We start from the raw sequence: 25,464 nt of genomic DNA, 5'->3' as shown, positions 1-25,464 counted from the left end.
GAGGGCAGATCACGAGGTCAGGAGTTCGAAACCAGCCTGACCAACATGGTGCAACTGTGTCTGTACTAAAAATACAAAAATAGCCTGGCATGGTGGCGCCTGCATGTAATCCCAGCTACTCAGGAGGCTGAGGTAGGAAAACTGAACCTGGGAGGCGGAGGTTGCAGTGAGCTGAGAGCGCGCCACTGCACTCCAGCCTGGGAGACAGACTTCATCTCAAAAAATAAAATAAATAAATAAAAAATAAATTTTATGTCACTACCATGAATGGGAAAGTAGGCTTACTTGGTGTAAACAGAAAATAACTGTAAAATTAAAACAAAGAAAACAAAGTCAAGCAATTAAATTAGAGCACTTGATTTTGTTACCTGCCACTGAGGGAGACTTAGACCTGCTCTCTCTGTTGAAAAGGGAGATTAGAACTGTTAATGAGGCCAGGTGCGGTGGCTCATGCCTGTAATCCCAGCACTTGGGAGGCTGAGGTGGGTGGATCACCTGAGGTCAGGAGTTTGAGACCAGCTTGATCAATATGGTGAAAGCCCGTCTCTACTAAAGATATATAAAAAAATTAGCCCAGCTTGGTGGTGGGCACCTGTAGTCCCAGCTCCTCAGGAGGCTGATACAGGAGAATCGCTTGAACCCGGGAGGCGGAGGTTGCAGTGAGCCAAGACCGTGCCACTGCACTCCAGCCTGGGTGACAGAGGGAGACTCTGTCTCAAGGAAAAAAAAAAAAAAAAAAAAGTGTTAATGAGGTGTAAATACATACCAGCATCAAGTGAGACTTTCTCCTCTGAATTGGAAGAATTAAGAGAGCATTGGAAAGGGACTACCTCTCCCCATCTGTGTTTTTTTGTTATTTAATACTTCATCTGTATACCACATCAAATCATCCCATCTTTCACCAGGGATATAGGGTATGTAGGGAATTCCAAGAAAAGCAAGAGAAGTCCTTGTCCTTTTTTCTTTTCTTTCTTTCTTTCTTTCTTTTTTTTTTTTTTTGGGACAGCGTCTCGCTCTGTCGCCCAGGCTGGAGTGCAGTGGTGTGATCTCGGCTCACTGCAACCTCCGCCTCCCAGGTTCAAGAGATTCTCCTGCCTCAGCTTCTCTAGTAGCTGGGATCACAGGCATGTATCACCATGCCCTGCTAATTTTTGTATTTTTAGTAGGGACGGGCTTTTGCCATGTTGGCCAGGCTGGTCTTGAACTCCTGACCTCAGGTGATCCACCTGCCTCAGCCTCCCAAAGTGCTGGGATTACAGGCATAAGCCACCGCACCTGGCTGAGAAGACCTTGCCTTTAGAAGACTCTCCTCATTGGGATCTTTTTCCTCCAGGGATCTCTCTCTCCCTAGCTCAGGATCCCTTGAGGAGGTGAAAGTGATGTTAAGAGCCCTCCTGCCTCTGTGACCAGGAATTTCAATGGCCATTCCCATGAACAGCAATCCTTATGTCCTAGTTCTTGTAGTTCTTCTTCCTCTTCTTCCTCCTTCCTCTTACTTTTCTTTCTATTCATCCTCTTCCTCCCTTTCTTCCTCTTCCTCCCCTTCTACTTCTTCCTCCCCTTCTTCCTCTTCCTCCCTTTCTTCCTCTTCCTCCCCTTCTTCCTCTTCCTCCCCTTCTTCCTCTTCCTTTCCCTCTTTCCTCTTCTTTAAATTTTCTAACATGGCTGGTTTCTGAGCCTCAATCCCTTTGGAAATGTTTATTCTAGTGACTCCTCCATGCTGCGGAAGGCATTTCTGAGACAACACAACACCCCTCCTCCTTTAGAAGTAATTGTTGTTATCTGGTAACAGGCTCCCTAAACAATCTGTCTAGAGGGAATTGCTTGGGCAGGAGCTGGCACTGTGGCACCGCCTAATAGCTCATGACTCTCCTCTTCTCACGTTCTTCACAGCGTGTGATTATCCACTCTGAACACGCTGTCAGCACAGCATCTTCAGGTGTTAAGTGTAAATATGAGAAGAGGATAATGTGAGAAGGAGGTTGTGTCTTCCTCCTCACTTAGATAAATTAAACTCTACAAAATCTGACTTTAAGCTAAAGCGTGCCTGGGGTTCATAAGCCAAAGACCCACCAGGGAGAAAGGGATGGGGGATATATGCATCATCATGGGCCACATCTAGGAGGGTCACTGAACTCAAATTTTATCTGGGGCTTCCAGTTTGCTAAAGCAATGTCATTCAGAGCAGGGTTGGAATCTATTTCAAGGTGGATCGGGAGATTGTTCTCCACATACCTCAGAAAATAATACAAAGGCAGTGTCCTCACTCTTCATCTTTGAACTCCCCACCTCCAAGTCCATAGCTGCTTATAAATAACGAGTGCGTGGCCAGGCGTGGTGGCTCATGCCTGTAATCCCAGCACTTTGGGAGGCCAAGGCGGGCGGATCACAATGTCAGGAGATCAAGACCATCCTGGCTAACACGGTGAAACCCCGTCTCTACTAAAAATACAAAAAATTAGCCGGGCGTGGTGGCGGGCGCCTGTAGTTCCAGCTACTCAGGGGACTAAGGCAGGAGAATGGTGTGAACCTGGGAGGCGGAACTTGCAGTGAGCCAAGATCGCACCACTGCACTCCAGCCTGAAAGACACAGCGAGACTCCATCTCAAAAAATAATAATAATAATAATAATGATAATGAATGCATTTATTAGCCTTTGCTCTGTGCTTTTATTAGCCTTTGCTCTGTGCTAGGCACTTTACATGTCATGATGCATTTAGTTTTCAAGACCCCAAAAGGTGACTGCTATTATTATCACTATTTTGCCGATGAAGAAATTGTGGCTCTGCCAGGCACGGTGGCTCACACCTGTAATCCCAGCACTTTGCGAGGCCAAGGCGGGCTGATCACAAGATCAGGAGATCGAGACCATCCTGGCTAACACAGTGAAACCCCATCTTTACTAAAAATACAAAAAAATTAGCTGGGCGTAGTTGCACACACCTGTAGTCCCAGCTACTCGGGAGGCTGAGGCAGGAGAATCACTTGAACCCAGGAGGTAGAGGTTGCAGTGAGCCAAGATCATGCCACTGCACTCCAGCTGGGCGACAGAGCAAGACTCTGTTTCAAAAAAACAAAACAAAACAAAAAACAAACAAAAAATACTGTGGCTCTGAAGGGTTGAGATGTTTGTCTAAGTCACACAGCAAGTGACTGGCAAGGTTAGAAGTGGTGCCTCTTTTCTTTTCTTTTTTTTTTTTGAGACTGAGTTTTGCTCTTGTTTCTCATGCTGGATTGCAATGGTGTGATCTCAGCTCACTGCAATTTCTGCCTCCCAGGTTAAAGTGATTCTCTTGCCTCAGCCTCCCAAGTAGCTGGGATTACAGGTGCCTGCCATGATGCCTGGCTAATTTTTTTTTGTATTTTTAGTAGAGATGGGGTTTCACCATGTTGGTCAGGTTGGTCTCAAACTACTGGCTTCAGGTGATCCACCCGCCTCGGCCTCCCAAAGTTCTGGGATTACAGGTGTGAGCTACCGTGCCTAGCCAAGAAGTGGTGTCTTGAGATGGACTCAGATTCTAATATCAGAGAGAACTGGCCTCAGAATAGGGCAGAGCTGGGGGCAGGGTATAGATTACCGTGCGTCCAAAACAGAAGAGTTTCCTGGGATGCTAAAATTGGAAAAGTCTAGGCCATTGCAGGTTGTTGGGAGGTAGTCTCTCAGTCTTTTTTTTTTTTTTCTTTTTTAAGACAGGGTCTCAAAGAGTGCCATGGCACAATCACAGCTCACTGCAACCTCAATCTCCTGGGCTCAAGCAATCCTTCTGCCTCAGCCTCCCAACTAGCTGGGACCACGGGTGTGCACCACCACACTTCGCTAACTTTTAAATTTTTGGTAGAGATGGGATCTCTCTCTATTGCCCAGGCTGGTCTCAAACTCCTAGACTTAAGTGATACTCTTGCCGTGGCCTCCCAAAGTGCTGGGATTACAGGCATAAGCCACCATGCCTGGCCCAGTCTTTCTTTTACACTCTTTCTTCTCATATCTTTTCATCACAGGTATGTCAGTCATCTATATATTACCTTAAAAAGTAACTGTTCAAAAGGGTGCTGCTTGGGAGCCTGTGAGTGAGAAGGAACCACTTGTTGCCCCCTCCGCCTGCTCCTGGAGGCTAACTTGTGTTCCTGCCCAGATGTCTCTGAGCTCCTACCCAGTCAGTACTCTGGGTTGCTTTCCTTTGTCCTCACATTCTTGGGCAGAACAAATAGACCCTTCTCTGGCTTCAGGAGCTGCCACTTGCATTCAGAGAGTTCTGTTTCCAAACAGCCACCATTCTTTTGCGCTACTGGGTACTGGAGAGAAAAGGTTCTGTTCTTTGTGTTCCTCCCGACTACATCTTAATTACCTCTTCTGCTTAAATTGTGAGCAGTGAGTTCAGCTACTCTGCTAGTCTCCTAAGTGGCAAATTAAGACTAATTTAGATGGGGTTTACAGATGAGCCAACATGTGAACAGCAGAGAACGATTTGGTGTTCTCCACTCAGATCCCCACTCCCAGGTCTCTGCCCGAGCGTGGGCTGTGCCTGGTCTGGCTCCTTCTCTCCCTTGGCTCCCACTGAAGACATCCACCCTATGCATGCCGCTTCTCTGACACCACCCTTTATTTTAGACTCTCTAATGGTTTCTGGATTCAATTTCGTTGGACTTAGTTCAACTTGATTTGATTCCCATTTATTGAGTCTCCATGAAGCACCGGAATGAGAAAAGCAGTATTGTTATTCAGAAAACCCTGCTAATTATTTTTTTGCCTTTTCTGGAGAGCCAGGTAAGTAGCTGAGGGGGTCAGTGAGGCTGACTGTGCCCTGTGAAATGATTTTGTTTGCATCTTGGCAGCGGGACATGTCTGTCCAGCCCACACTGTGGGTTTCTCTTTATTGCCTCTCTGGCTGATTCATTCCCAAGGTGTCTGATACCAACCAGGCTTCTGGAAGGGACATTCTGTGTGGGGCAGGATTCTCTCCTATGGCTAAGGTAGGCCTAGTCAACCTCCCCATTCACACTGTTTCCTGTCTCTGGAACACTCCTCCTCTCTCCCTGCATTTCATAAATGTCTGATCAACACTACCTGCTCAGAAAGGCCGTCCGTGATCCCCTCCATAAAGGAGACACTTCTCATTGCTCTCCATGTCTTCTTCCTATTTTTTCATCTTTATATCATTTATCATTACCTAATATTAATACTATATGTGTGTTTTCCTGAGACTTATTTTAATTTGCAGCTGCAGTGATTTCGGGGATAAAAGTTATGCTGAGCATGGGGTAAGCGGGGAAGCCCTGGCAGGGCCTCTGATGAGGCACGGGGGAGGAGGACAGGAGGGTTTACAGATGTTAGCCTAGGTCGCTTGGCCATAGCTTCTGGGTCCGAAAGGTCCCAGATGCTTCTGGGGCTTGGGGATTCTGGGTTCGACTTCCAAAGGTCCGGGGCTTGTCAGTGAAGCAATGCATGGCCACAGTTGATCTTTAAGGTTGTTTATTTCTGCAGCATGGGGCTTAGAGGGCAGCACTGTGCTCCAGGTAGATGCTGCTTCCATTTCTGCCTTGGGAATGGACAAGTGGCCCCGGTCACCTGAGTGTCGATGGCCCATGGCCAAGAGCTGTGAATTTTCTGGAACTTGGGGTTCTGGTCTTGAGTCCTCATTATTGTTTCTCTATACAAAGCATAAACAGGTGAGATGACCCCAGCCTGCTTGCTGAAAGTTAGCCCTTTGGGGCCCTGGTCTCTTTGGATCTCACTCTCTCTCTCCCCTTCTCTCTACCTACCTACCTACCAACCATCCATCTATCCATTCATCCTCCCATCCACACACCCATCCATCCATTCACCCACCCATCCACCTACCCATCCATCAATTTATCCATTTATTTATCCATCCATCCATCCATCCATCCATCCATCCATCCATCCATCCACCCATCCAGTCAGCCATTCATCCAGTCAGCCATCCATCCAGCCATCCACGCAGTCATCCAGCCAGCCATCCAGTCATCCACCCAGCCATCCAGCCATCCTGATTTCCTTGCGGACAGGGACTTTATCTTTCTTCCCATTGTGTCTCTAGTATTTAGTACATTTTAGATACTGTACAAATATTTGTTGAATGGATGGATGGAGAGAGACTCTTATTTCACCAATTTCTTTTTCTTTTCTTTTCTTTTCATTTCTTTTTGTGAGACGGGTTCTCACTCTGTGCCCAGGCTGGAGTGCACTGGCATGATCATAGCTCACTCTAGCCTCCAACTCCTGAGCTCAAGAGATTCTCCCTACTTAGCCCCCTGGCTAGTTTGGACCACAGGCATGTGCCACCACATGCAACTAATTCATTTCACCAATTTCTCACTTATCACAGAGAAGAAGATAATCTGCCTTTCTTGGCCCCTCCTTTATGCTATTCTCCAAACTTCCTATGTCCTTATGACATTTGTTCATAGCCTTCCTTCAGCCTTGAGCTCACTTCTGCCGGCCAAGGTCCCATGAATTCTTCAGGCCCATTTTGACATGAGCCCTTCTGTATTATGCCAATCTTGAAAATCTGAATTAATCTGCACACACACACACGCACACACACACATACCTTGAGAGAACGGTATTTGTCTTACTCACCATTGAATCCCCTGAACCTAGCACAGTGCCACTTTATAAATGCGTTTTGATAAACAACTGAACAGACACCTATATGGTAGCAAAGACTTAATTCTACTTTGCATTATCGTTGGTTATTTGTATATGTCTCTCACCAGATGAGCCTCTGGAGGTCAGGAACTGGGTTATAGTCATCTCGATACTTACGCTCACTCATTGCTTCTCTAGTAATGACAATGTTAATAATACAAGCAGATACCATTTCATGAACATCCACTCTCTAGTTGCCAGGCACTAGACTATAACTACACAAGTTCATTTCCTTTTTTTTTTTTTTTTTTTTGAGACAGGGTCTTGCTCTGTTGCCTAGGCTGGGTGGAGTGCAGTGGCCTGATCTCTGCTCACTGCAGCGTCTGCTTTCCTGAGTTCAAGTGATTCTCTTGGCTCAGCCTCCTGAGTAGCTGGGCCTACAGGCATGTACCACCACACCTGGCTAATTTTTGTATTTTTAGTAGAGATGGGGTTTCACCATCTTGGCCAGGCTGGTCTCGAACTCCTGACCTCAAGGGATCCATCTGTCTCAGCCTCTCAAAGTGCTGGGATTACGTGGGTGGCGTGAGCCACCATGCCCAGCTGTGTTCATTTACTTGTCATGATCACTCTGTGGGATGGTTTTATCAGTGCCTCTCACAGGGAAGGAAACTATAGTTCAGAGAGATTGAACAACTAGCCCAAGGTCATTTGGCTTATAAATAGAAGAGAGAGAATTTGAACCAGGTATTTCTGACACCAGAGCCCTATTCTCTCCCCGCTTCTTACTGCTTTCCTCTGTTGGGGTAGGAAGGGCTCTTATAAAGTTATTTCAACTGACTGGACATGAAAGTGGCTGGGACATCTTCAAACAGTCCTCATGACTGCTCTGTACTGCCGTCTCTCTACTTTTCTAGACTCTGCAGTGCTGCCAACTGCACTGCCTGGGCTTTATGGCCCATGGGCTTCTCCTACCATAAGATGGGAGACCTTCCTCCCAACTTCCCCACAGCAACAACCACCCTGGAGGGAGCCACTGCCCACCTTTGGTGGCAGAATCCTCACCTGTCACGTAGTTCTTCAAATCTAGCTCACTGCTGAGAGGATTGTTGCTCTTGAACATATACAGGTTAAAGGGGGCCGGCTCCTTGCCCACGTTTTTCCACATGGTATAGTCTGGAGAGGTCCATCGTCCTGCCAGCACATCATAATCACGCTGAGTGAAGTGGACCAGCTTGGTCAGGGGGTCATAGAGTCCCCCATGGAAGCCAATGACCATCTGGAAGTCAGGGTTGGAGTCATAATAAATCTCCCCATAGGCCGTGTACTGCAGCTGTTTGATCATGAGGCCGTTGATGCTGAACACAGCCAGAGGAGTCCCTGTGTTATCAGAGGCAACATAGTACTCCTCCCCACTGCTGCTCTCCATGGCAAAGAGGTGGCCCTGGAGGTCATAGTACAGTGAGGTAATCTCTGAGTTGGAGTGATTGTAGACATGGGTGATGCGCGTCGGGTTGTGGAGGTCAGAGTAGAAGTACTGCAGGTGGTGGCCCAGGTTGGTCTTGTAGGAAGCCCGCCGTCCTACGCCATCATAGCGGTACTGGACACTCCACCCGCTGGCCTTGTTGTAGGCTCTCGTTAGGAGGCCCTTGGAATTGTATTCGAAGATGTCAGACCCTCTCTGGCACAGATAGCCATCGTCGTCAATTTTGTACTGCACATCCCCGAGTCTGGTTATCCGATCCCGGAGGTCATAGCGCAAGGGCATGAGGCGCACACTGTTGCCTGGGTTCAGTAAGTGGAGATTCCCATTAAGGTCATAGCTGTAGCGCCAGGTCGGGCGGTCATTGACGGCCACGCTCTGGAGCTGCCCATCCCCATCGTAGTCATAGGTGTACTTCGTGGTATTGGCATAGGGCCCCAGTTTTAGCTCCCTCTTGATCACCCTGCCCATGCTGTCATATTGCACCGTCATCCAGTACATGAGGGACCGGAACATCTCATACTGGACCTCCTTGATCCGCCCATGGGTGTCGAAGTGTTTGCTGAGGGTCATCACAGCAGTAGTGATAATCTGGTTGATGTCATAATAGATGACTCCAAACTTACCAAAGTGTTCCACCTTGCCAGAAATCTCATCATAGCGGTAGAGGTCAACGGGGAGGGGAGTCTCACTTATGACGGGCTTGATGCTTGCGATGCGGAAGCTGTTGTCATGATAGGTGTAGTCAAACCTGGCATTGACCATGCCTTCCTCGGAGAACCTGTAGATCTGCTTGTCCACCAGGGGGCCAATCTTCCGGTACCTGATGGTGCAGGAGAAGCCCCCACTTTGGAGGTTGACCATCTTCAAGACACCGGTGGTCTCGTCATACCCGAAGGTGACGGCGGTACTGTCGTAGACAATCTCTGATAACTTGGAGAGTTTCCCATACTTGTAGAACACCTGGCGTCCGGTGCCCAAAAAGGAGGTCTTTAGGATGCGGCCATCATCACTGTAGTCAAAGATGACCGAAGCATTGCTTTCAGGCGGGTTGTAAATGTTGCGGATGTAGCCGATGGAGGTGTGTGTGGACATGCTGTGCCGGGCCACGCTGGGCATAGTGACGGCAAGGAGGCGGTCGGAGGAGTCATACTCAAATATATACTGACGTTGGCTCTGAAGCAGGAGGACCATGGACTGTAGAAAGGAAAGGGGAACAGAACATATCAGTTGGCTTTTGAGGACCAAGCATTCAAACAGACAGAATTTAGTCCATTTCCCCAAATGTCAACTCAAAAGTCATGAAAGATGGGAAGCTTAGACCAGATAAAACAGATTTATTTCACTGGACATGCCAATTCTGATGGATCATGGTGGTTGCCTAGACCACTGCTTCCCAAATTTAATGTGCATGCAAAATACTCAGGATCTTGTAAAAAGGCAGAGTCTAATTTGGTAGATCTGGGGTGGGGCCTGAGAATCTGCATTTTGTAACAAGCTCCCTGCAAATGCCAATGTTGCTTGGACGATACTTTAAGAATTGAGGGCTTGGACAGCTGAAGTGAGAGGCAAGACGTTTACCTCCACGCTCAATAACAACGAACCCCAAGATTGCTTAGAAATGACTGCCACTGGGTCCAGCTGGGGAGCTGTGTGAAACACATACCCTGATTAAATCTAAAAAAGAGAAAACACATCCTGCATTTTTTTTTTTTTTTTTTTTTTGAAACAGAGTCTCACTCTATCACCCAGGCTGGAGTGCAGTGGTGCAATCTCAGCTCACTGCAACCTACTCCACCTCCTGGGTTCAAGCGATTCTCCTGTCTCAGCCTCCCGAGTAGCTGGAATTACAGGCATGCACCACCACGCCTGGCTAATTTTCGTATTTTTAGTAGAGACGGGGTTTCACCATGTTGGCCAAGCTGGTCTCGAACTCCTGACCTCAAGTGATCAGCTGGCCTCGGCCTCCCAAAGTGCTGGGATTACAGGTGTGAGCCATTGCACCCGGCCACATCCTGCATTTTGAAGCTACTGCAAAGATGAAATAACCTAGAATCACTGATTCTTTGGGAAAAAAAATGACTTCAATTAGAGGCAATTGGGAGATTCCTGCTCCCCTGGTCAATGATTCGCGTATTTCAGGCATAACGAGGACAGCATTCAGGAAGGACCAAGGGGACAGCAGTTCCGTCTTGCAGAGGGGTAACAGCTTTGTCTGCAAGTCACCGCTGTAGTGAGTTGGTGAGAAGGGAAGAAATGGACCTGCACCAAGGGGAGTCTAGGTGAGAGGCCCAGGCTGAGCAAGCCCCTGTCTAATGACTACATGGCCAGGGCAGCCTTCAAAAGTCTTGATACGTGCCCAAAGGGACCTTTTTTTTTTAAAAACCGCCACTCCAACCTGACCTTTTTCCAGCATGAGGACCTGAATTTGACACTTTCAGACACAGGGAATCACGTAGAGAGAATTCACGGGCTGTTTCAGCCAACAGGCCAAGAAGGAGAGGGTTGCTCTGTGTGCTTGAATTTTAGGCAAAATTCCCCATCCTGACGGCTTAATTTAGGGCAAGGCAGAAATGAATCACTGCATTTCCAATTCTTAAGTAATGATGAGCCGCGCTGCCAGTGGGATGATTCTGTCCGCTTCAACAGTACTTTTTTCTTTTTTGGAATAGAATCAGACAATTCGTCCTTTTTGCCATTACTGAGCGTCTAGCACCCCCGCCCCCCACCCCAATGGTAATAGTGCTGAGCTATGAATAACATTTGCCTTCAGATTTTCTTCCCCCTGTGAGGGTGGGAGCAGGAGGGAAGTCCTTGTAGAGTCGAAGATGTTAAGATGTCTCATGGCAAAGCGTATCAGGCTAGCTTACAAGAGCAGCAGAAATGGCTAGGTGCGGTGGTTCATACCTGTAATCCCAGCACTTTGGGAGGCTGAGGTGGGCGATCACCTGAGGTCAGGAGTTCGAGACCAGCCTGGCCAATGTGGGGAAAGCCGTCTCTACTAAAAATACAAAATTAGCAGGGCATGGTGGCACATGCCTGTAAGTCACAGCTACCCGGGAGGCTGAGGCAGGAGAATTGCTTGAACCTGGGAGGCAGAGGTTGCAGTGAGCCGAGATCATGCCACTGCACTCCAGCCTGGGCAACAGAGCAAGTCTCCATCTCAAAAAAAAAAAAAAAAAAAAAAAAAAAAGAAGCCGGAATAACAGAAATAACAGAAAGCCCTTGCTGTCAGGGCAGCATGTTCACCTACCTTATCAAGGTAGGAGTAGCTCCACACTTTCCCGTCAGCGAACATGCGGGACACGATGCGGCCTTGCTTGTCGATGTCTGTCCTCTCGCTCATGGCCCCACGCTGAAGCCCAGCTAGGCGCCCATTGAAGAAGTATGACACATTGACAGCTGCCAGCCCGCTGCTGGGCAGCCAGAGGAAGGGGCGGCCCACCTGGTCATAAATGATCCTCAGGGTGAACTTCCGGTGGTCATCATAGATCTTTTCAGTCCGAATATTTCGATCATAGTCAATGGACAAGAGATTTCTTCCATGGACCTAGGAAGACACAACAGGCCTGGTTTGAAAGACATCACCCAGGCATGCCGGCTCAGGCTTCTGTGGAGGACATGGCTGGCATGGCCAGGGCTTAAGTGTTTACTGGAGGAAGAAATAACCCCAAAGTTAGAGTAGTGCTTTCTAAGCTCCTTATCATGGCACAGAGAGAAAATGGCAATATTTGGCTGGGCGTGGTGGCTCACGCCTGTAATCCTAGCACTTTGGGAGGCTGAAGTGGGTGGATCACCTGAGGTCAGGAGTTCAAGACCAGCCTGGCCAACATGGTGAAACCCCGTCTCTACTAAAAATATAAAAAATTAGCTGGCATGGTGGCATGCACCTGTAGTTCCAGCTACTGGGGAGGCTGAGGCAGGAGAATCACTTGAACTCGGGAGGTGGAGATGGCAGTGAGCTGAAATTGTGCCATGCACTCCAGCCTGGGTGACAGATTGAGACTCTATCTAAAAAACAAACAAACAACAACAACAAAAAAACCAAAGAAAAAAAGAAAAGAAAAGAAAATTGTAGTATTTGTATGGTGCAACAGAAGATAAAAATAAGGCAGCTTATGGCCAGAGATGACTGACCCAGGCATGGCTGCGATGGACAGTTGGGTAGGCTGTGCACTGCACAATTACAAAGGTGCCATAGGATCGTGGAAAGTGTGAATGGTGAAAATTGTGCAGTGCGCAAATTATACAGCAATATACAACAGACTTGAACCCTGGAGTTTTGCCTGGGCTGCCTGGCCACCCTGGGGGCAAGAGAGTTTGCATATTTGCACACTTGTAACTCTTTTTGGCACATCGTTAGCTGAGAAGCTAATGATCTTTAAGAACAGGTGCCATAATTTCTTATGAAATCTTAAGTAAAGTTACCTAGAAGAGTGGAGAACAGGGCTTAGAAATCCATATTTTACAAAGATTTGGGAATATGAAGCCTCATTCCTATGTGAACTTCTTTCCTTCTAATATCTAGAGAAAAATCTTGCCACTGTCAAGAATGCGAGACATCAGTGGGGAGGGCTCAGCAGGGCTAGGGGATTTCCAACAAAGGGATGAACTGATTTACTTAGATTTGAAAGGAACAGGGGAACACATCAGACATAATTTAATATTTATTTAGAAGTTGATCTGATCAGAGAAGAAAGCCTATCCCAGAAGGCAGAGCTGGGAGACTAGACTCTGGTGAGGGGCAAAGGAGAGGGACTCCTGAGATTCAGCTAGCCCTGAGTGGGTGGCTGGAAGTGAATGAAATCAGCCAGACTCAGCCCAGGCTCTCACAACTTCACTGACTGCAAATCCAGACATCCCTGGGGTGGCTGCTGAAGGCAAGGGACGATGTAAACAGGCAGAAGGAAGAGACTCGAGAGATGTCTGGTACCTCCTCACTTTACCCTAATGATTCAACAGCACTTACTGGTAATAATGATGGTAGTGATGGTGGTGATGATAGTAATAACTTTTTTTTTTTTTTTTTTTTTTTTGAGATAGAGTCTTGCTCTGTTGCCCAGGCTGGAGTGCAGTGGTGTGATCTCAGCTCACTGCAACCTCTGCCTCCCGGGTTCAAGCAATTCTCCTGCCTCAGCCTCCCTCCTGAGTAGTTGGGATTACAGGCATGTGCCATCATGTCAGGCTAATTTTTGTATTTTTAGTAGAGACGAGGTTTCACCATGTTGGCCAGGCTGGTCTCGAACTCCTAACCTCAGGTGATCCACCCACCTTGTCCTCCCAAAGTTCTAGGATTACAGGTGTGAGCCACCACGTCCAGCTGATAGTAATGATGACTTTAATATATGCTGAGGACGAATAGATACAGGCATTGTGTTAGGCATTTTGCATCCATTGTTTGAGTTGTTGCTCACAAAGACCATTTGACAAATGAAGAAATAGCTTCAAACAGAGTGGTTACAAAACTTGCTCAAGGTCACACAGCAGTGAAGTGGTTGGATTGGTCTGGAACTTAGGCCTTCAGACTTTAACCAGTTAACTTCTTATACACTTCACCAGCTTTACTGCTTCCTGTATTGTATGTCCATTGAGTGCCCTGAAATGTGTCAAATGATGAACAGACTGTGAAGCATTTTCACGGCCCTTGAAAGCTCCACATTGCAGCTTTGGGGGTGTGTGTGTGGGGGGGGTGGGACAAGGAATAATTCTAATACCACAGACACTTGCATTCTGGGAAACAGCTTTGTGCCCAGGTAACGAAACACATTTCGCAGCTTCCTTCAGAGATAGGGGTGGCCAACAAGATGTAAGTGGTTGTTGCTGGCTGGTCTTCTGGGAAATATTCTTAAAGGAAATTGACTCAGCTGAGAGCTAGGCAATCTTTAATTCTTCCCTTTCCTCCTTTTCCTGGGTGAAATGTGTATGTGATGGCTGGAGCTCCAGCATTTACCTTGTGACTATGAGGTAACTTTGGGGCTGGAGACCTCCAGGATGATGGCCTATCCAGAGAAAAAGAGTCTAGATCTCTGTTGATCTAGGTGTCTTCAGTGTTCATCCATACAACCAAGGATTGCTTTTCCTAAGCTCCTTTCAGATCACAGGAAAATAATAAGCATAAATCCTGTTTAAACCCTTGCTATTGCTAATCTGTTACTAGCAGTGGAAACAAATCTAAATTGATACAAGTCCCTGATACTTTGGCAGGTGCTATGCTAGGTACTTTACATACCTGATCCCATTTTCACTCTCATGACATAGAAACTATCTTACATAAGAGCAACTGAGGTCTACAGGAGTCCCATAACTAGACAAGTGGCAGAAGTGGAATTTGAACCCAGGACTACAGATTCTCCAAACCATTGCTGTTTCTATAAGGTCGTCTCAGAGAGAGGATAGAATATTTATCATAGGACAATTAGAAAAGAGAATGCATAGGCCAGGTGCGTGTGGCTCACGTCTGTAATTTCAACATTTTAGGGGGCCGAGATGGGCGGATCACTTGAGGTCAGGAGTTTGAGACCAGCCTGGCCAACATGGTGAAACCCTGTCTCTACTAAAAAAAAAAAAAAAAAAAAAAAATTAGCCAAGCATGGTGGCGTGTGTCTATAATCCCAGCTACCCAAAAGGCTGAGGCAGGAGAATTGTTTGAACCCAGGAGGTGGAGGTTGCAGTGAGCCAAGATCATACCACTGCACCCCACCCTGGGGGACAGAGTGAGACTCTGTTTCAAAAAAAAAAGAACAAAAAGAAAAAGAAAAGAGAATGCATCAAAGCATGGGGAGAGAAATAAAGGTGGTGAGTTCTTGGGATTATAAGGAACCCTAACTTCAAGTGGAAGAGTCCTATCAACAACTTCCAGCAACTGGGAATAGTCAAGAAGGCAAAGGCTGAGTAGTAGGATTTTTTTTTTTTTTAAAAACAGGTCCAAAAGTTAATGCTGTCTGAATTATTGGGGATTGGAGCCATCATTTTCAGAGCAAAACACACAGTGGAGGTCAGAAAGATAGATCATCTCCTCTGCCAACAGAAGCTTGGTCACATTGGGTTGGTTCATCTGGGACAACTATGGAAGGCCACCATCATTCTTAAACCTATGGGTTTCAGATTTTGGTTCAAGACCTCTCCAACATTTTGTTAGGCAAAATGAATGATGCAACAACGAGGAAGGATTTCCAGAGTTTTTGGAGGCAACTGCTGGGAACTTCCCATCATGCCTACTTATTTCCATCCCCTTGGCCATCCTTAGTTTTTCCTCCTTCCCTTATGTTTTTTTCTTTTTGCTCATATCATAGGGCCCCAGTGCATTTATTAATTATTGAACATTGAGTGTCAGCTAATGCCAGGCTTGGTGTCTGCTCTGGTATACAAGGAAGAAAAACCACAGCAATAGCAACATGTTGAGCACTTACACAGGCTGAGCATTGTTCTCAGCATTGCCCTTGTTTTGTCTAATTTACACAACAACACTCTCAGGCAGGCATTATTATCATCCCCATTTTGCACACAAGATATAGATAAGTTTAAGTGACTTGCTCAAGTTTAGATAAATACTAAGTGGTAGAGCCAGGATCCCCATACAGAGCTTGCTGTCTTAACCTCCAGGCTGTACACCTCTAGTATTGAGGGGTGTTGGACCACAGGCTTTCCATCAAGCATGCAATTCTAAACTACACGGGACACTCTCTTAAAGCTCTGCTGCTTGGCTGGCTCCACGCCTGCTGAATCAGCTCCTCAGGGAATAGGGGTTTGGGTCTTGTTGATTTTTTTTTTTTTTTTTGAGACAGAGTCTCGCTCTGTCATCCAGGCTGGAGTGCAGTGGCAGGATCTTGTCTTACTGCAACCTCTGCCCCCCGGGTTCAAGTGATTCTCATGTCTCTGCCTCCCAAGTAGCTGGGACTACAGAGGTGCACCACCATGCCTGGCTGATTTTTATATATTTTTAGTAGAGACGGGGTTTCACCATGTTGGTCAGGCTGGTCTCGAACTCCTGACCTCAAGTGATCTGCCTGCCTCAGTCTCTCAAAGTGCTGGGATTACAGACATGAGCCACCGTGCCCAGCTGGGGATTTTTGATTTTTAAAAGCTCCCTGGGTGATTCTGATGTTGTGTACTTTTGGTTAAAATACACTCAGTGTGATATAAGGCCTTATCTTTAGTTACCTGGGAAAGACCAATGGGAAAAATCACATATATAACCATAATATAATCATATGTGTGTATAGATGCATATATGTGTGCATAATATACTATAATATGTAATCATGGGAAAGACCAACATGTAAATAATATATGTGATCATGACTATCATAATAACGACGATATTAGTGTGTGAGGGTGCTTAGATTACAGAAAGAACCCCGAACATTCCTGATCTCATAAGCTAAGCAGCATCAGGCCTGGTTAGTGCTTGGATGGGATTACAAAAGAACTAAATACTGGGTAAACAAAGAAGAGGGGTCCCTAACCTCTGACTGCCACCCTGGGATTTGCTGCTGTTACTTAGAGCTGAGAGGCCTCCGACCATTGACCCAGGTGCACCAACTATAAAGAAGTAATGATGGGTGCTAGCCATTAGCCATGGATAACTTAGGGTGGGTTTTTACTTGCAAATTTACTATATCCTTGGGACAATGGGATTTTTTGATAGCACAGGTTTGAGTTAACTTTGAAATGTGAAAATTTCTATTAAAATGCCCAATCCTTCTAATAATTAAATCTGAAAAATTCACTGGAAGGTGAGCCAAGGATTTCAGGCCAGTTGTGTAATCTAATAGAATTTCTTTAATTATGAGGGTGCCATTTATAAAGGGGGGTGCCCCAGCTGTGGGTGCGAGATGCTGGAGGGTCCAACAGGTATGATCGGCCCTTTAAGGATGCCTGATCCCCCAGTTTAGAGCATGTGGGAGCTTTAATTTAGCTGCAGTGTTCTCTTATTCTGAATTAAATTACCCGGCTAGCAATATTTAAATTAACCTTGAGGCTTCCTGGAGAACATAAAAGTTATTTTGAATTATTTTCACTGCCGGGATCAGCACAATTCCCTTCCCAGTCGGCTTGGTAGGAATTCAGTGATAGAGAAACCAATTTTTAAATTAATACAATTTTGTGTTTGTAAGGAAGCCATTATTTTTAATTATCGGGCATTTTCCTCAGCCTGGCTTCCCCAGTTAATAAAACTCAGCTATTTAGCATGCTTTTTTATTTTTGCAGAGGGCAGACTTTGGGAAGTGGTTTCCCCTGCAGAATATCCCCCCAGAACGTTTTGATCTCACCAAGCATACGCCTGTCACAAGTAAGCTCATAAAAAACCCGGAGAAAAGGAAACGCTGTCGTCAAAACGGCCCTGCTGGGCCTATAACCGGTGACTCTAACTTAGCTGCAGGCGCAATGACAGGAGCTAGTGATTTGAGAAACATGAGGGAGGAAATTACACTGGGCTGGATCCCCTCCAGGAAATGGAATTGTAACACAGCAGGAGAGATTTCAGTTAGACGTATAGAAGAACCCTTTGCCCATCCTGCTTTGAGTATGGGAAACCCAAAAAAGATTAGTGAGGGGGGTCACGAGAATCTCCCTGTCTGGTGACGTTTAAAAGCAGAAGAGTTTGCCTTGGAGAGTTTAGTTATTTACCTACCCACAGGTAAAGCCTGGCCTAGAGGACATCTTCATTTTCTTTCCAGGTCAGTCCTCTGGGATTTAATTTAATTAATTTATTTATTTGAGATGGAGTCTCGCTGTGTCTCCCAGCCTGGAGTGCAGTGGCGTGATCTGGGCTCACTGCAAGCTCCACCTCCCGGGTTCACACCATTCTCCTGCCTCAGCCTCCTGAGTAGCTGGGACTACAGGTGCCCGCCACCATGCCCAGCTAATTTTTTTGTATTTTTTTAGTAGAGATGGGGTTTCACCGTGTTAGCCAAGATGATCTCGATCTCCTGACCTCGTGATCTGCCCGCCTTGGCCTCTCAAAGTGCTGGGATTACAGGCATGAGCCACCGCGCCCGGCCTGGGATTTTAAAAGTAGCTATCCCCAGCTCCCACACAACAAGACTCAATGCTACACTGGGATCAGTGCTTGTGGAGACAAAACAACTTGCTATAAATTTAATATTAGCTTAAATAATGCATCATTAGAAGGGTGAGCCTCTGCAAACACATTAAATAATGTATTCCCTAAGCAAACATTATGTTTGGATGACTTGCTGTTTTGGGTGGAGGTGAGGTGGAAAGGTGGAAAGACCCGAGTTTGAGTGGTGGTTTTGACACTCATCAGTGTCACTGATTAGCTTTGCCATACCAAAACCATACCTTCACCATTCACGTCTCAGTTTCCTTGTCTGTAATGGCCTGGGAACTGGTGACTCGGGACTTTATCTTATTTTTCTTAGTGTCTCTATTTTGTTTTGGAAAGTGCTTGGTGCTCAATGAACATTAGTGAATAAGCAGACTGAATCAGACTGGGTACAACAACCCTGCTAACTCTGATGATCTGAAGTTCCAACATGGAAAATCAAGAATAGAAAATCTGATTAGGCTGGGCATTGTGGCTCACACCTATAATCCCAGCACTTTGGGAGGCTGAGGTGGGTGCATTGCTTGAGGTCAGGAGTTCGAGACCAGCCTGGTCAACATGATGAAACCCCGTCTTTACTTAAAAAACACAAAAATTAGCTGGGCATGGTGGTGCATGCCTGTAGTCCCAGCTACTTGGGAGGCTGAGGCAGGAGAATGGCTTGAACCTGGGAGGTGGAGGTTGCAGTGATCCAAGATTGTGCCACTGCACTCCAGCCTGGGTGACAGAGCAAGGCTCTGTCTCAAAAAAAAAAAAAATTATATATATATGTATATATATATAAAAATATATATGTGTATATATGTATATATATAAATATATATGTGTATATATGTATATATATAAATATATATGTGTATATATATAAATACATGTGTACATGCTTTTTAATTTTGTGTATATATTATTTATGTGTATATATATATACACATGTGTAAATATATTTTATTTATGTGTGTGTGTATATATATATATATATATATGATTAGGACACCTGTGGTCTCCAAATATCTGAAAAGCTTCATTCCAAAGACCTAGTAGAGTCATTCTGGAAGGCCCCTGGGACCTGGAATTCATAGGCAGAGGTGGGAGGGAGCAGATTTTCATTATGTCATTGGAAAATCCCATTCATTCATTGTTTCATTCAATATTTACTGAGCACCTACTATGTGCTTGTTACTGGGACTGTCACTTAAGATAGAACAAGACAGTTATGACCCCTGCCCTAGAGGGGCAGGCCACAGGCCAGAGGGGGATAATAACAGGTCAGCCAACAACAAAAACCATTTTTAGTGTGGTAATGGCAGTAGACATAGGGAAGGAACTGTGGCAATGAGGAAGGACGTGGAGCCAGAGCTGGGAATGATGAGGATGATTTCCCAGAGAAAGCGCTGCTCGGTGGGGGCCTGGGTATGAGTAAGGCTTGGACAGGTGAGGGTGGGAGAAGAGTCAGGGAGAATATTCCAGGTGGGGAGGGTCAGCAAATGAAAGCACAGGGGATGAGCAAGGGCCTTGCACAGGCAGAGCATGGCTGTTTTCAGGTGATGCTGTGAGTATTCGAATGCAGGTGGTGGTCCATTGGTAGGGATGTAGTGAGAAGGGGCAGAGGGTGTCTGGTATGGAGGCTCAGCCCAGATGACCGGAATAAGCTGTATTTGTTATCCTTTGACCTGAACTTCCAGAAGTCAGGTATGTTGTATATTTCCTAGTGTCCAAGAAGGAGGCTCCCCATGAGGGCTCATTTGCACGTACAGGGTGGATAATCTGCAGAAGACTTCTGTATTTCTAAGATCCTTAAAAGGGCCAATAAGATAAGGCTCTACCCCTTGACCTTACCCTCAGCTGGTTTACTCCAGCCACACTGGAGCTCTCCTTCTGTTCAGGATACAGGCAGAAGTCTCTTCTGCCTCAGGGCCTTTTGCACATGCTAGGGCTTTAGCATAGAGGCTTTTCCCCCAACTCCATCCCTGGGAAATTCCTACCTATACTTCATTCAGTTCTCAGTTCAAATGTCATTTTCTCAGAGATGGCTTAACCTATATCATATATTCCGTATTATCTCCACCCTACATTTTTCCCAAAGCACCCATCACAATTTCTTTTTTTTTTTTCTCTTTGAGGCAGAGTCTCACTCTGTCACCCAGGCTGGAGTGCAGTGGTGCCATCTCGGCTTACTGCAACCTCTGTCTAGCACGTTCAAGTGATTCTATTGCCTCAGCCTCCGACGTAGCTGGGATTATAGGCGTGCGGCACCACACCTGGCTAATTTTTGTATTTTTAGTAGAGATGGGGTTTCGCCATGTTGGCTAGGCTGGTCTTGAACTTCTGACCTCAGGTCATCCACCCGTCTGGGCCTCCCAAAGTGCTGGGATTACAGGCGTGAGCCACCGTACCCAGCCCACAATTTCTATATATCGTTTGTACATTTATTTGATTATTATCTCCTTGCTAAGGTGTAAGAGGTAAAGGCATAAGCTCCATTAGGGTTTTTCCACTTTTCCACATCATCATCCCAAACAGAAGCCACCCAAAAGTAATGTTTGCTTGGGGAATACATTATTTAATCTGTTTGCAGAGGCTTGCCCTTCTAATTATGTGTTATTTAAGCTAATATTAAATTTATCCCAAGTTCTGTCTGCACAAGTGCTGCTCACCATGTAAGATGAAATCTTTTGTTCACTAATGTACACTCAGTGCCTAGCATAGTGCCAAGAACACAGGAGGTGTTTAAAATATAAAATATTAGTCACGTGAAGAATGAATGCATTGTGGCAGGAAGGAGTTGTGAAAATTCAGGCTTTCATAATGACTTGTGTGTGTTAACAGATCTGCTTGAGTGGGCTCCACGCAGAACTGAGTTCATGTGTGTGTGTTCACGTGCACATAGGCATGCCCATCCCCCTACCTCACTCCTCTGTCACTGTGATTTGCCACATAAGTAAAAGTAACACACGCCAACACGTAGTTGCAATGTCATATTAATTATATGGGAGCCAAAACAAAATTACTAACTCCCACTTCTTCTTGGAATACTAATAACACTAATACCAATATCATGATGGAAGATTATCTTGGAAGCAATTTTTCTTTTGTTCTGCTACCTACACATGTAGCTGTTTCTTGCTTCTGCAATCTCTATGTAAATCATAATCAGGAAGAAATATCCTAGAGCGTGGTTATATGCTTTCCTTTACAAAGAGAATCATCCTGCACGAGATCCATTTTAGGAAAGAGTAGAAGTTTTAAATCTTAATAGAAGGGGTTGATTTCAGTTCTCTTCCAAAAGCCTAGAAAAAAGGCTTGTTGGGGTGGGAGGCAATAGAGCCTCAAGAGATCCTCAGGGCCAGGAGTTTTAGATCCTCAGAACCAGGAGTTTTGCCTTATGATTAGGCTTCGGAGGGATGGAGGATGTAGACTATATTTGGGATATTTATATTTTAACCTTGTATCCCTTTCTTTCTTTTTTGGGTACGGCACCTCTTTTCTCTAGGGCTTCCCTGTCTAGGTGCTTTTACTGAGATGTCTATTATAAGATACAGGTATGATCATGTGACCTGTGCCTGCCTGACTCATCACAGATCCCCAGCTCCCTGACCAGAGATTTGCCCAGGAATGTGAACTCCCTCTGCCAGGTCAATCTTACTTCCATGAGATATTTTATGAAAAATAGAAATGCTGGGGGAGATACCTTCCTTTTTCCTCTGGGTTCACTTAGCTGTGATGATGTAAGCCTGGAGTCAACTTTGGCTAAGTCTGCCTGACCACCCCCCACCCCCGCAATGTGAAGAGGACATTAGTCTTCTGTAGGAGAAAATTAGGTCAACTGCTGAGAGAGAAACCCTGCCATGGGATGGAAGGGGGCTGTGAGAAAGAGAAAGAGAGAGAGATGTCCATCTGATATGGTTTGGCTGTGTCCCCACCCAAATCTTGATTTGAATTATATCTCCTTGAATTCCCATGTGTTGGGAGGGACCCAGGGGGAGGTAATTGAATCCTGGGGGCCAGTCTTTCCTGTGCTATTCTAGTGATAGTGAATAAGTGTCACGAGATCTGATGGGTTTATCAGGAGTTTCCGCTTTTGCTTCTTCCTCATTTTCTCTTGATGCCGTCATGTAAGAAGTGCCTTTTGCCTCCCGCCATGATTCTGAGGCCTCCCCAGCCATGTGGAACTGTAAGTCCAATTAAACCTCTTTTTCTTCCCAGTCTTTATCAGCAGCCTGAAAACAGACTAGTACACCATTTAATGACATCTTGGAGTCTCTGAGGCCAGCTTCTCCCTTGTGGTGGCCCTGTTAGGTGAGACAGCGCCTACCCTTTTAAGTTAGTCTGAGTGCACTTCCTGTCTCTTGCAGTGGAAGGATTCCAGACAGATGTAGCGGCAATGTATTTGTGAATTTATACCCACTTTGGTGGGGGAGCATTTACACATTAAGAAGGAGCCTATAGAAGGCACAGTTATTACATCTTTCTTTGTCACCTGTTGTCTGAGAACCCACCACATGGCACTTGTCACCAGGGATACGGGGCGACCTGGTCCCTGCACTTATGGAGCTCACAGATGCCATGATGTAACTGCTGCTTTTTTTTTTTTTTTTTTGAGATGGAGTCTCACTCTGCCGCCAGACTGGAGTGCAGTGGCACAATCTTGGCTCACGGCAACCTCTGACTCCCTGGTTCAAGCGATTCTCCTGCCTCAGCCTCCTAAGTAGCTGGGATTACAGGCATGCACCACCACGCCTAGCTGATTTTTGTATTTTTAGTAGAGATGGGGTTTCACCATTTTGTTCAGGAGGGTCTCGATCTCCTGACCTTGTGATCCACTCGCCTCGGCCTCCCAAAGTGCTGGGATTACAGGCGTGAGACACCATGCCTGGCCTGCTTCATGTTTTCGCAGGGCCGGAGTGAGTGAAGAAAGGAATGAAGGACAATGCGGGCAGGAGGGGGAGGACTCTTTCAAAGGAGATTCTTTGAGGAGTTCTTGGGAGGCATAATGAAAATCTTCCCTGCATTGAGTTTGGGCAGGAATGAAGGGACTAACACTCCATTACAAAGCTTTTGGTGAAAGGATGTGGTCCCAGTCTATCCATCCGCCATCATCTTACATTACCCCAGGCTGTAAGGAAGAGCCACTGATACTTTCCTCCACTAAGAGATGCCTCCGTCTGGAGGACTGTGGCAAGAAAGGGTACCTAGGTGGGTTGGAATTTCACTGGGCACTGTTCTATCATGATGGCTTCACTGAGATTGTTGGTCTTCTCTAAACTCCAGGAATGTTCAGAGCCTTGGGCCCTCACACCCCTCAGCTGACCAGGCTCCCAGGAGCTTGCCAGTCCCGGGGAAGTTCAGGCCATTTGCTTCGTGCATGATACCCACACATTCTCTCCAAATCCCTGCTCTCCACACGGGGAGCAGTGATTACATGGTGCTGGTTAAATGGCTGCATTTCAAAGTTCATTTAATTTCTTCCCCATTCCAAGAGGCAGGGCTGGGGCCACCAGAATCTTACATCTCCGGCTTGGGTTTCAGCTCCCAGCCACTCCCTTTTACAGAGCCCGCAGAGTGTGGACGGCCACCCAGCCTTCCTGGTTTACATGATCATGGGGAGAGCCTGTCAAAAGGTGAGCATGACACAGCAACCCTGCTAGTTGCCCAATCCTCGTGTGCTAGACATCTCTCAAATCTCTCCCCCTACCTTCTTTCTTTCCTCGCTGCTAGTGATTTAGTTTCTTGTTTGGACTAATGCAGCACCCTCCTTACTGTCCCTCTCCTATCTATCTTGTCCCCTTCTCACCTGTCTTCCCCCATACCTGAGGAAGTCAGAGAGATCTTTCTTTTCTTTTCTTTTTTTTTTTTTGAGACAGGGTCTTGCTCTGTTGCCCAGGCTGGAGTACAGGGCATGATCAGAACTCACTGCAGCCTCAAACGCCTGTGCTCAAGCAGTCCTCCTGCTTTGGCCTCCCGAATAGCTGGGACTACAGGCATGCGCCACCATGACAGGGTCTCCCTATGTTGCCCAGGCTGGTCTCCAACTCCTGGGCTCAAGGGATCCTCCTGCCTTGGCCTCCCAAAGTGCTAGGATTATAGGCATGAGCTACTGTGCCAGGCCATGGTCGGCTATTTAAACTTTTGTTGTTGTTGTTGTTGTTGTCGTAGAGACAGGGTTTTGCTATATTGCCTAGGCTGGTCTTGAACTCCTAGGCTAAAATGATCTTCCCACTTTGGCCTCTCAAAGTGTTGGGAAAACAGGCATGAGCCACTGTGCCCAGGCTGGAGAGAGCTTTCTAATGCTACACATCCCAGCACATCACTCTGCTAATGAAGTCCAGGTAGGGCTCACCATTGCCCTCAGGATAAATGTTAGCCTGGCACCATGTTCCTTTCCATGTGCAGTCTCTGGCTGCATCTTCTCTCTGCTAATGAAGTCCAGGTAGGGCTCACCATTGCCCTCAGGATAAATGTTAGCCTGGCACCATGTTCCTTTCCATGTGCAGTCTCTGGCTGCATCTTCTTTTTCTACCCCACTCTCTAACAAACACATCCACTGCCACGCTGAATTAGTTTTCTGAGCTGCCATTCCCTTTTTGGCCTCTTGGCCTTTCCACAGGCGACATTCTTTGTCCTGTCATCTCTGTTCGCTATCTCTGCCTGGCTGATTCTTACTACTCTACAGAACTGATTCCAGCTCCTCTGTGAAGCCCTTCCTGATCTCTTGTCAAACAGGAGACCTGAGCACTCTGCTACGTGCTTACTAAGTCTTAGTTCATCATCTTCTTCTTAGGCACTCAGAAAAGACAACATTTTCCAGGCTTCCCTGCAGTTCAGTTGAGGTTCCCTGACAGTGTTCTCACCAGGGTGGGTGGAAGTGAGGCCTGCCGTGTCCAGGCCTGCTTATTAAGCTCTCGTGAATCACCCAAACTCTCTTCCCTTGCTGCAGCAACTGCACAGACCCTGTGCTTAAGATGGCAGGATCGCAAGACAGAGCAACTGGAGCAAGTCCTCATTAAGAAGAGCCGCCCGATGCATTTGGACCGCAATATGTTACACCCACGAGATTTCAGGATAGGCCGTGGCCTATCCTCTTCCAGCAGATACAGTTAAGTATCCCTTTCTTTGTGCTTTTGGCCTGTATCATAGCTTACATCACACTACTAATATTGTCTTCTCCATGAGACTGTTAGCTACTTGGTGCCACTCAGTTTTCTTTATCTCTCTAGAGTCTACTTGTTCCGTGGTACTGACTGTAGTGTTGGCACCTAGTAAACATCTTTTGAATAAATGAAGACTTTCATGCCTTCATGTGAC

At 46.3% G+C, this 25,464-nt stretch overlaps 2 protein-coding genes across 24 annotated transcripts in view; one reads left to right on the top strand and one right to left on the bottom strand.

Moving 5' to 3' along the window:
• TENM2 (teneurin transmembrane protein 2) overlaps positions 1–25,464 on the bottom strand; it is a 1,285,801-nt gene that overhangs the window by 10,387 nt on the left and 1,249,950 nt on the right. For all 19 annotated transcript variants that reach the window (XM_054556187.2, XM_054556189.2, XM_024247419.3 and 16 more), the window contains 2 exons: positions 11,347–11,643; positions 7,676–9,290 (listed from right to left, as the gene is read on the bottom strand). In XM_054556187.2, the coding sequence (XP_054412162.2) occupies positions 7,676–9,290; positions 11,347–11,643 (1,912 nt within the window). The remainder of the gene's footprint in view (positions 1–7,675; positions 9,291–11,346; positions 11,644–25,464) is intronic.
• Positions 1–25,464, top strand: part of LOC103890769 (uncharacterized) — a 42,802-nt gene that overhangs the window by 15,790 nt on the left and 1,548 nt on the right. For 2 of the 5 annotated variants that reach the window (XR_008525617.2, XM_054556202.2), the window contains exons 2-3: positions 23,689–23,780; positions 25,097–25,255. Coding sequence is in view for 1 of the 5 variants with exons in the window: in XM_054556202.2 (XP_054412177.2) it covers positions 23,689–23,780; positions 25,097–25,255 (251 nt within the window). In the remaining 4 variants the exon portion in view is untranslated. Of the gene's footprint in view, positions 1–7,961; positions 8,077–23,688; positions 23,781–25,096; positions 25,256–25,464 lie in introns of those variants that run through there. The other 3 variants (XR_655070.4, XR_008525618.2, XR_008525616.2) reach the window with 2 other exon arrangements.

The sequence above is a fragment of the Pongo abelii genome, chromosome 4, assembly GCF_028885655.2.
Source record: "Pongo abelii isolate AG06213 chromosome 4, NHGRI_mPonAbe1-v2.0_pri, whole genome shotgun sequence".
Classification (NCBI taxonomy): domain Eukaryota; kingdom Metazoa; phylum Chordata; class Mammalia; order Primates; family Hominidae; genus Pongo; species Pongo abelii.
The sequence above is the reverse complement of the archived record's forward strand: the minus strand, read 5'-3'. Positions and strand labels throughout refer to the sequence as shown.